General features: G+C 38.9%; 4 protein-coding genes across 4 annotated transcripts; all 4 read right to left on the bottom strand.

Annotated features, from left to right (window-relative positions):
* Positions 1 to 597: 597 nt before the first annotated feature.
* LOC119741077 (dynein light chain 2, cytoplasmic-like) lies at positions 598 to 1,515 on the bottom strand. The gene has a single exon (XM_038216731.1). The coding sequence runs from the start codon at positions 1,487 to 1,489 to the stop codon at positions 1,217 to 1,219; it is 273 nt and encodes a 90-aa protein (XP_038072659.1). The 5' UTR covers positions 1,490 to 1,515; the 3' UTR covers positions 598 to 1,216.
* Positions 1,516 to 3,694: 2,179 nt separating this feature from the next.
* Positions 3,695 to 4,826, bottom strand: LOC119741076 (dynein light chain 2, cytoplasmic-like). The gene is made up of 2 exons (XM_038216730.1): positions 4,533 to 4,826; positions 3,695 to 4,318 (listed from the first exon to the last, which is right to left on the bottom strand). The coding sequence occupies exon 2, from the start codon at positions 4,290 to 4,292 to the stop codon at positions 4,020 to 4,022; it is 273 nt and encodes a 90-aa protein (XP_038072658.1). The 5' UTR covers positions 4,293 to 4,318; positions 4,533 to 4,826; the 3' UTR covers positions 3,695 to 4,019.
* Positions 4,827 to 6,482: 1,656 nt separating this feature from the next.
* Positions 6,483 to 8,420, bottom strand: LOC119742117 (dynein light chain 1, cytoplasmic-like). Its single transcript, XM_038218150.1, has one exon. The coding sequence runs from the start codon at positions 7,086 to 7,088 to the stop codon at positions 6,813 to 6,815; it is 276 nt and encodes a 91-aa protein (XP_038074078.1). The 5' UTR covers positions 7,089 to 8,420; the 3' UTR covers positions 6,483 to 6,812.
* A 257-nt stretch (positions 8,421 to 8,677) lies between these two features.
* On the bottom strand, positions 8,678 to 11,333 carry LOC119742116 (dynein light chain 2, cytoplasmic-like). Its single transcript, XM_038218149.1, has 2 exons — positions 11,195 to 11,333; positions 8,678 to 9,882 (listed from the first exon to the last, which is right to left on the bottom strand). The coding sequence occupies exon 2, from the start codon at positions 9,854 to 9,856 to the stop codon at positions 9,575 to 9,577; it is 282 nt and encodes a 93-aa protein (XP_038074077.1). The 5' UTR covers positions 9,857 to 9,882; positions 11,195 to 11,333; the 3' UTR covers positions 8,678 to 9,574.

Raw genomic sequence — 11,333 nt, 5'->3', positions numbered from 1 at the left:
AATTTTATTTGGCAGTTTTATTTATCTTATTCACCACGAAATGAAGTAGACGGTTTCATGATTTCTAAAAGTCCTCGTCTTGATTAACAAAATATTGCACAGTTAAAACCAAGACGTTTCTTGAGCATCCTCTACATCAATAAGTATGCCTATATATCTACAAAAGCATGGAGCTATAAGAACACGTGCCTACAAGAACCCATCGTACCCTATTTCGGCAAAATGTGCAGGCCAGACGATTTGCTGAATACTTCAAGGAATACTGTAAGAATAGTGAATCAGTCCATAAAAACATTTACATGTAGATGTTTGAGAAATAAGGCCAAAAAACCCCCAGTCTCTGGTTTCTGGTATGCGTCGGCAAAATGAAAACGTTTTTTTTTTCAATGAAAGATGATGTCTCAAAACCGCCAAACTCACTGGTTTGACTGGAATCCTGCTGCTGCTGGAATCTAACGTATTTTTAGATAGGGTTATGGTCGAGAATAAGCTTTATGTGGCCTCTCTGGACTCCCATATATTTGCACTAAGATTAGTCGCGCACCATTTGCAGTCATCAGCCGACATTTGAAGCAAAAAAATCTGGTAAAAAAAAAAAAAAAAAGCGCGTCGCCGCACCACTTTTTGGGCAAACTCCATACCAGAAACCGGAGACTTTTTTTTTGGCCTAATGATAACAATCGTAACCGGACACACGAAAAGCTAAAGATCAGTATTGTACAACTGTCAGATTTCTGTTCCCTTATAACGTAAATCTATTGTATAACCACTCACATGAATTCATATCCACATAATAATTACTTTACAAATTCCCCATTATTTGCGGACCGAGTAACTACACGCCTTTAATTGGGGCATTGTGCCTGCTATAGTACAAAGCAACCGACCCATGGTATCGCCATTGAAGGGGGCCTCCTTGACTGTACAGTGATAACATGCTTGTATTGGTCTATACCCGAAGTGCTGAATTCAGCATTAATTTGTACGATCATTTTCTATGTCTCTGATGCGAATGTGATAGTTACATGCTTATCACAATATAAAAAAATGGCATCGTGAACTCATGGAAAGGGGAGACGAGGGCAGCATTGAGTTGTGTCTGGTTGAAACTGAGGATGCATGACATCACTCTGAACGTTGATGAAAGTGATCCGAGGTGAGGTGGGTTTATAAGTCAATGTTTGTGCTGAAGTCAACGTTTCGGTGGTGCATCACATTAGCCAGACTTGAAGAGCAGTATGGCGACCTGATCCAGATAAAAATAGATGAAGTGCTTAGTCTCATGAGTGACGTAGCTGCCGAAGTTTCTACCCACAATGCAATGCCAGGTTGGGTTGTATTTTTTGTCAAACTCCTTCTTTACGTAAGCAGCGATGTCCTTTTCGATGTTGAATTTCTCCATGGCTTGCTTAGCGCACTCGATGCCATCTTGCTGCATGTCCTCAGACATGTCCGCGTTCTTAATGACAGCCTTCTTTTCAGAAGCCATTTTTGTCGAGTGATGATTGACACAAACTGGAGAGAAAAAAAAAGATAGAAAGCAGGAAATTGCTGATTATCTTATCTAACCTGGATGGTTGAGTTGCGGAAGTGAATGATTTAGGATTGCCTTTACACGGTTTTTCCTTGCTTCATGGTTGTTTAGAAAAACACCTGCACCTGTAAGGTTCATATAAAGCCACCTCACCAGAAGTAGGCCTACTAAGACAAAACGAAAGCATAATGTGTCCGACCGTCGTTACCCATGAGGGAAAGTAATAATTTATATTTATTTATCCGTTCATTATAACATCCATTAATTAAAATACAAATTTCTTGTGTTATCAATCACCAGGCATTGTCAACATTACCGACGATCCTTAGGGCACATGGAATATTTCGATACGACTTAATCTTTGAAAGCAACTTTGCTCAATTCTGCTGAGTTACATAAGCAGCACAACTATAGCACCGGATGAATGGCATTTTATCGGTTCCAGTTTCGCATCATCATAGAGCATGAGTAAGTTTGTTTACTCGCAGAAGAGAGAGTCACGTCAAGCAAACTTGAACACTGTTTGATGATCATGTTTCTCTGCATATATACAAATGGAAGCCAAGTAGGACCCTGTTACTGAAAACATCGCCCATCATTTAGGGACTGCACTAATAAGGTTTAGGTGGAATTTATCTTACCTCACTTAGTTGAACTTTCCAAATCTACCGATTCGTCCACAGCTGTTCTTGCAAGTGTACTCTTCAACGCAGTCGTCCAAAAGAAATCAGCAAACTTTGGAATTCAGACCGGGACGTGTCTGTATTCAGTAGTCATGCATCTGTGAGCAAAAACTAATCTCAGGTGCGATTGGTTGTTGAATTGTAAACAGAACTTCTTATTGGACAATAGTTGACGTGGTTGTCGGTAAATTATTGAGATTTAGTTCACAAGACTGAGTTGGTCGTGCCTGGCTGGAAATGCACGTATACAATAGAAAGGAGTGGAGCTGCACAATACATGGATAGGCCGTGCGCCGAACAAACAGTTTTTGTTGGAAGGAATTTTGGCTGTTGTCATACGCAAACTGATATATGTGAAGGTCATTTCACAAAGTACACATCATATTTAGGTCACAAGCTGTGATAGGCAGAAAGATATATTTGGGAATCGCTGATTGGTGGACTGACTGCCATTTCTACGGTACCTTGCTCCCACTCGCCATTCACAATACTGAATGCAGTGACACTGTCAGAAATGACTTGGAAACCTGTGTAAGTGAGTTGCGTCCCTGTATGCTAAGAGAATAATCGTGACTTAACTGTGACCCGGTTTCAAGCCTGATAGTTGAACCTGAACTACAGCACCATACAGAAATGGAACTATTAGGGGATAATGAATACTACGAGAGAAGTGCTTAGTTCTTCATATGCATGACAGACGCAGGCAGTTGCACTAAAGTATGCCCCCCGCTTCCCCCGGACAAGAAAAAAAGAGAGGAAAAAAAATAAATAAATATCGGTGTAGGCCACAAGTCAATTATTTTCCATTAGTTGTTCAATACACATTTAACAAAATGGGCGTCTGCAGGGCGGGTGGGCAAATGTTTCCCCGCCCACCCTCGAAAATGATAAATTGGGAATATGCGAGAAAGAACAAGGATTTGGGGAAAAAATTACAAACACAAAGATGGGCCAGGGGCAACAAAAAGTAAAAATATGCTGTGGTCCGCCGAGGAGCAACAGGTCTGTATTTTTACTGTATGGTTTACATCACCGAATGATTTTTGCTGAATGATCGTAAACTATCAAAATGTAAAACAACCGGTTGTTCGTCGTAAAGACTTTTTGATTTTATAGTTTAATTATAAGCAGAATAACAAAATGTGTAACTGTGCGTGCTCTTTGTTTATTTATTAATAATTATGGTTTATTAGGATGGAAACGCTTTGACATAAACTTAATAAGATTTAAAGTTTACAACTTTAATGTACTAAACTTACAGAAGTGTACAAGAATTAAAATGTCACTATAAATCCAACTTAGACTGCTCATTTTGTCGAAGTTCGTCCAAATCGGGTATTTTAAAAAATCTTTGACACTTTTCCAGTTGTGTGAGAGTAATATTCCTTATCATTTCATTCAGGTCAGATTGTTTTTAACCAATGCCAGAGCTGTGGTGGGATGGAGTCAAAAGATGATTTTGTTCGTAAGTCTAGTTAAACTCGTACATTACAATTTATGAATGCCCACAAGAAACAATACTGAGCTGTTACTGTCACGTAGTACAATATGTTATGTTGTTTAGTAGTACAATTAATTAATGGAGTCTATTTGTCGTTAAATTCTATATTAAACAGATCTAATATTATTTAATTATCTTTGTCATATAGCAGATACTCTGTGACCAAAAGTGTCTGGAAACCGCAGCCCATCAAAGGATGAAACGCATCCGTTAACGCAAGGTGTACATCCCTCTACCCGAGTAAGAGTCCAAGAGTATAATAGTGTCCATGTGACAGTCATGTGACAGTCATGTTCAATCACTAGCCAGATTTGAACAGCAGTATAGCCGTCTGTCCCAAGTAGAAGTAAATGAAGTGCTTGGTCTCATGAGTGACGTAGCTGCCGAAGTTCCTACCCACAATGCAATGCCAGGTTGGGTTGTATTTCTTGTCAAACTCCTTCTTGACGTAAGCTGCAATATCTTTTTCGACGTTGAACTTTTCCAAGGCCTGCACGGCGCAGTTAGTTGCGTCCTGCTGCATGTCTTCAGACATGTCTGCGTTCTTGATAACAGCTTTGCTGGAGTCGGCCATAGTGACTGAATATTAGTTCAGATGACCTGAAAATACAAAATATAACATTTCATAAGAAACCTACCTGTATATGTTTACGATTTAACGAGTGAAAATAAAAGTAATGCTGTACAATGATTGCTTATGATGTCAGTCGTGGTGTTGTCTAAACAAATTAAATCATCTATATTTTAGCAATATTGGTCAATTCATCAGCGTTCGTCGAGAGATGTCACATACCAGTCTACAGCATGCACTTACTTTTTTCCGATGAATTGTTCTCCTGACGAATCGGTATTGGAAGCAACTTGTCGTGTTTGGTATCGGCAAAGAAATGGAATATCACGTCTACCCAGCTGATAGCAGATAACCTTGCATTTACTACGCACTAATAAGCGTCAATGGACAGGTTCAATGGTAAGTTCAACTGTTGAGGTGCTAAACTTTGGTAACAATCTACGGTAACTTGTTGCTACTCAGGAACGACCTCGCATACCTCAGCTTCCCAACAGAAGTCTGGGCTTTTCACAAGCGTTGTGCTATTGATGCTCGCAAGGTATACAATAATAGGCCTACACATAACTTGCCGTAGGCAACTGTAATTCTTCACAATACCTTTTATCAATAATTCCCGCGCATTGAGTGGATTATTGGTATTCCGACACACTGATTGGAGGCTTCGGTAGAGTGTTTACGGTAACTTTATCTTATTTTTGTTCAACATGATTGGTCTAGTTTGGCTCACCCCTTGCAACCACACGAAGGCATTTTATCCTATTTTTAAATCAATATTTTTCAAAAACGTTCACTAATTAATAAGAACCGCATATTAGGCGAAAGCGACCGACTTACAAAAGCATAGTTGCTGCACCTGAGAAGTTGTATACAAGTCAATGTACCCGCTGATACAGCTGAAGATCTTTAGTGTGTGGAGAAATTAAGATGAGGACATTATTATTTTGACGCATCGACGGGGCGCTGTTCATGAAAAGTACATTGATTTATATAATGTAGTGTATACGGCCGTGTTTCGGTGCCTTACAGACAGTTTTGTACCTTTCTTTTTCTATATATCATTCCTTACTCTTTGTTTTCTTCTTAAAGCATGTGGGGAGAGTTCAAACTCCTCCCACCCAATCCCATCCGGGATCTAAAAAAAATTGCGTTTCTAGTTTGTTTGACTCTAATTAAAAAAAAAGAACAATTTGAGGTCCACTTCGACTTAAATTTCCGGGGGGGGGGGGGAGGTACACAAGAACTGAATCCACAGCATATATCTCGATTCTTAATCAGTGAAATGTGTTGTACTTTTATTCTGCGAAATTCTATGGGTTACAATTTGCCTTAATTCATATAGCCACGTCAAAATGTTGGCATAATTGTGGCAGTGTATAATTTTAGTAATCATAATTTACAAACCAACTTTATTAAGCATAAATATATTTGTTTTCCATTTCAATATATTTCAATATCCTCACGGATCCAATATCCTTGTCTTGAAATTGGTCGCCATTAGCAATACACTGTAATTTAAAAATATGCATAATGATTAACATATTCACTTAGTTAGATTTCGCGTGACCTGTGACCTGCAAGTCATCACGACGACGACCCTGCAAGGTTTGAAACGGCCGTTAAGACCATTGATCTCCATAATGGTTAAGACTGAGTCATTCATCACTCTGCTTTTATGCCCATTCATATAAATGCGGCGGCCTTTTTTGGTTGAAAAAGCAAAATAACGTAGCAAAATCTTTAAAACTTATCTGCTTTGTAAATTTTCAACTCCCGTCAGTTGCTCATGGCTCCGTTTCAAATTCTCGAAGGGTCGAAATGCATATCATTCGACGCTCAAAATTTGTCCACATGGTTCGCAATGAAAAAGAAATCACATCCGGTATGGAGTGTGTGCATTTCTATGGCAAACTTTTCGGATAGAATTTGCGCGCATGGGCTAACCGCGGTTTTCAGCTGCAGCCAGATGCTTTATACATAGGTCATATTAAATTACCCAGAATACCATCCCCGCATCCTTCACAAGATTCTGTGAAGCTCATCTGCCCTTCCCAGCGCCCTGTTTGCAGGGCGGGGGGTACGAGCGAATGCCCTCACAGGTACCTATTTACTCCTGGGTGAAGAGAAGCAATGAGTGACAAAGTGCCTTAATTAAGGGCACACGCACAATAGCCGCAGGCTGGACTCGAACCCACAACCTTCAGAATTACCCGCAGACCACGAATTCAATGCTCCAGACCACGAGGCCACGGCATTCGATTCCACTAATTCAATCAAGCAATGTAAAATACGCTGCCCTCAAAATTAGGTCAGTTATTTTTTGAATTAACGATTTAGTTGTACATTTGAGTTGTATTTTTATTATTTAGGTAGTGCACTGAGCAAATTTGCATAGTTAGGTAGCACGTTTATTACATATGATACATGTGTTTGTCGCTGGTATTTAATAAAACATGGCAATTTCCTGAAAACGACGGCTATTTCATGCACATTGATTATTTTATGCATTTTTTTCAGCAAATTTGTCTAACCAGATTTGAATAACAGAATCGCAACCTGGCCGTAGTAAAAGTAGATGAAGTGCCTGGTCTCATGTGTGACGTAACTTCCGAAGTTCTTTCCCACAATGCAGTGCCAAGTGGGGTTGTACTTCCGGTCAAATTCTTTCTTGATGTAAGCGGCCAAATCCTTCTCCACGGTGTATTTCTCAGCGCCCATTGCAGCGCATTGTACCGCCTCTTCCTGCATGTCTTCTGACATGTCTGCGTTCCTGATGACAGCCTTCTTCTCCTGTGACGCCATGTTTCCAAGAGGATCACTCGCTTCTGTACAAATTATGTAACAGAAACAGTATATTTATGATTAGGAGACGACCTTTCCACTTCACTGTTTGAAATAATACCATTTGTTTCATTACATTTTCGGGTTCGATGTGTGTTTAATTCATGCAACGAATATAGAACGTACAGTTTGTGATATGGAACGAGTATGCGGGCCCCATTAGAATATCATCATTATCATGCACGCTTTGTTAAATCTTGTGAAGTCTCACCAGATATCGAAGGAAACTGTTTTTTTAACCTACATCCAAAATGTAACGTCATTCCAAGCTGGAAGCACAACTCAGCTCAATATGTACACCACAGAGATTAATATTTGAACCACGCCACTAATATTGCATGTACATTTTCCCTTCACATAATAATTACACGTAAGGTGTAGGCACACGCTGATGCCTAATATACAACATAATATAAAATGTATAAACCAAATCCTCATAATCAACTGTAAAAATGAATGTAAACATACCAGTTTAATGTATTTACAGTTATTGTATTCTTACCTTTCTCGGATTTGTTCTAATTTTGACTTGCAAATTATGTGAACAATTCTTCGTAATCCGCTTGTAAGGCCAATGATATTACTTAGTTGCAAACATGCAACGGTGTTTTTTTCACGGAACAAATTATAATAAATTAAATGATGCATAGCTAATCTGGCTATAACCTTGGACTAACAGGCGCCCACATGTTTTTACTCCTCTGTTGTGTCGAACAGCGAGAACTGTTTTGATTGGTGTAGACAGAAAGCAAGCTACGGTAACTTGCTCTATCTCAGTATTTTTTTGTTTAGTGAGTAGTTTTTTAACTGTTATTTTTTACAGAAATTTTCGTCTCAAGGTCTACGAATTAATCACGTTAGCCATGAAAAAACCATGATTCAATAAACCGACACATTGCAGTTCATGGTGCGTGAAAGGCGTATTGTGCAGCCTAGACTATTTTTCTTTATTACGATTGAAAAAGATTTACTTGTGACTAGTGGCAATTTCATGCTCGATTACCAAAATATCCTGAAAGGTATGTCGACTGAGTAGGCGTTTGGGTGTTGAATTTTGACTTGATGAGAAACTCCAAAAACCACGGCACTGATATCCGTGTACTTTACATGTACTACCCCCTCATCCTTAGGCTGGCCCAACTAGAAGGTGCAAATAAATATGTACATGTATAGGGCCCTGTTGATATCAGAAATTGCAAAGAAAATAATTATGTAAAGGCATGTGTTCCCAGCATGTGGCTGGTACCCATCTTCCAAATGGGGGCGCTCTTCAAAACTTACCATTATTATGTATACTATGTTATTATATGGACAATTTCACGGCGCATTGTAATGGTGTTGAGCGGCTTTTCTTTGGTGGGATTGATGTCAGAAGAACTCTATAAACACTTCAAATCATTGCTGACAAAAAAAAATGTCAAACAATTCCGCCGGGGGGGGGGGGGGGGGCGGGGCAAAGTGCCCCCTGCCCTCCCCCTTGATACGCCACTGAATAGAACTCACAATTAACGAAAGATAACTGTACAAAGATACTTAAATTTAATGCCTGATTCTCGTTTACAAATCACATGGTTATTAAAGTTCAGTCAAGTTGTTTAATCTTGAAATCAGTGAGGTTATTTTGATCTCAACAATATGGATTCAAAGTGTTTGTCGGCATCATGTGACTGCAAATAGGAACTACATTTTGTATTTATAGCATTAAGCCGAAATTAAAACAATCAGAGTTGTACGAATGGTTTTCTTCAAAAGTTGTTTGAAAAAGTAATCAGAGCACTAATCGCTCGCAAAATGAACATATTGAATAGAAATTGAGAGATTTTGAAATTTAGTAAGGATTTTGAATAGATTATAGCATAATTTTGACGCGTTATGTCGTCCGAGAGTTCCTCTTTTATTTTGCAGGCTCGCTATTGGCAATAGTAAGGTCGCACGGACAAAACTACTGAAAGAAAAGAATAATGTAATCTTCTTGATGTGATTTTCTCTGGATGTTAGCATATTTGGAATGAAATCTTAAATTTTAAATGTCACTGATCTCTAAACAAGATGCGTTTGACACCATCAACGTGTACAACTTAACGAAGAAAATTATGAGATACTGAAGTTTATCGGCTTGATCTATTCTGGGAACCTGTGTTTCGTATGCTTATTGTTAAAACTCATATTCAACGAAAGTTGCTTAAAGGTGTCGTATTGTGAAAATAAATACGGGGTTCAATGACACTGCTGCAGAATCCTAGATAGAAAACACCACATGTATAATAATTGGAAACACGTAGGGCATATTATGGACTATAAAAACATTTAGCTGTTATCTCCGAAATTAACCACATAAATAATAGATATCATTAACACATCCTTTGTTCATAATGTCACAGTATCATATACGGTTCATCATGACTCGTTGAGGTTGTAACGTTTCTTGTTCAGACAGATCCGGTCCATCATCCAGATTTGAAGAGCAATATAGCCACTTGACCCAGGTAGAAGTAAATGAAGTGCTTAGTCTCATGAGTGACGTAGCTGCCGAAGTTCCTACCCACAATGCAATGCCAGGTCGGGTTGTATTTGCTGTCAAATTCCTTCTTAATGTAAGCTGCTATGTCTTTCTCGATGTTGAATTTCTCCATGGCTTTCTGGGCGCAGTCAATGGCGTCTTGTTGCTCATCTTCATTCATGTCCGCGTTCTTAATGACCGCCTTGGGTTGGGTTGAATCCTGAGCCATAGCTACTCAGAGTTTGTTACGATTATCTGGGTCAAATAAAGACAAGAAATATCGTTCTGAAGAGGTTCCTGACATAACGTATACTAGGCTATCATCATGGGCGTCGCCAGGATTTTTTTCTAGAGGGGGGCGAAGCACATTTGCCCCCAACCCATTAAATTAACAGCAATATGACTTTGCGCCTCTTTTTCTCTCTCCCCCTTTCCCTCTCTTCCCCCCCCCCCCCCCCCATGATGCCCCCCTCTTTTGTGGGTTGCTTTTCCGGGGGGGGGGGGGGGGCCTCGCGTCGCCCATGGCTATGAGCTATCATCTTTTTAAATTAAAATGACATATTCTGAAACTTTTCGCGGGGACTATAGACAAACCTTCGAAACTGGAATTGTGACAAGGGATATTTTCAATCCTGAATGTTGACAAAGTATGATCGACTTGCAAAAACACTGAGTCTTATGGTGTTGCACATCATAAGTCACTTTCTGAGGTTCTGAGATGTTAATTGTGCGAAAAACCTCGTATGATTTCGCGAGACAGTGCATTATTATTTCATTTTTATTAATATTTATTTTGCCATTAAAACAATAATCAATATAAAACAACAATTCAAAATCAGCACAAAACACTGCTTGGAAGGGACAATTGGAAGAAACAGTGGGAAGATAACCTGCATAAAGTCAACCATGTCGGTATATAGATCTGATCAATCTTTGGATTGAAAACAAGGCATGGAGTAACATGACTCTGGTTATGCAGACAGACATAGGTTTGCCAGGCATCTAAGGTATGATGCCATTTGAACTCAGAATAAGCAACGAATAAAATACAAATAAAATAAATTAAATAAAACAAATTAATAACACTAAATCATCAGTCGCCCAAAGCTCCCACAAATCTGGACTTCCCAAATGACCAACTTCACTTCCTAGTGAATGATTTGTTCCTCCGATTTAACAGCCCGTTTTTAAAGCATAAAAAAATTAGAGTTTTGAAGGTCATTGAAATAATTTTAGATGTTCGCATACTATAACAGTGCCCAAAAGTCACAGTAATAATATAGGGATTAAACATTTCATTTGGAATTTTCCGTGCTGCCTGCAAATAATATCGGAATCAAAATTCGTGGGCGTCCACACCAATTTCAGTGTTAATCATATAAATTGTGAATTATTTATTAATATTGGTATCATATTGATTACATCAATCGATCGCATATAATTATGCCACAACCGGACCGTATACACGCTGATAAAGCAATGCAAAATGTGTTTTAGCGGTTGCGTAAATGATAGATCCATGAACTGATAGGGTTTTAGAAGTAACTGAGGAAATCAAATTACTTACTCTTTTAGACGAACAATCCCTCTGGATAGCTTGATTGTTATAACAAGCTTGCTCCAGTGATTTTGTCACTCATGCACCACTGTCACGCGCATGTACAGATCATGAAGATGTACATAATATTCAGTGACCCAGTTTCATA

The sequence above is a fragment of the Patiria miniata genome, unplaced genomic scaffold (genome assembly GCF_015706575.1).
Source record: "Patiria miniata isolate m_02_andy unplaced genomic scaffold, ASM1570657v1 HiC_scaffold_5, whole genome shotgun sequence".
Lineage (NCBI taxonomy): Eukaryota > Metazoa > Echinodermata > Asteroidea > Valvatida > Asterinidae > Patiria > Patiria miniata.
Note: the sequence above shows the minus strand (reverse complement) of the source record. Positions and strands in the feature narration are given on the sequence as shown.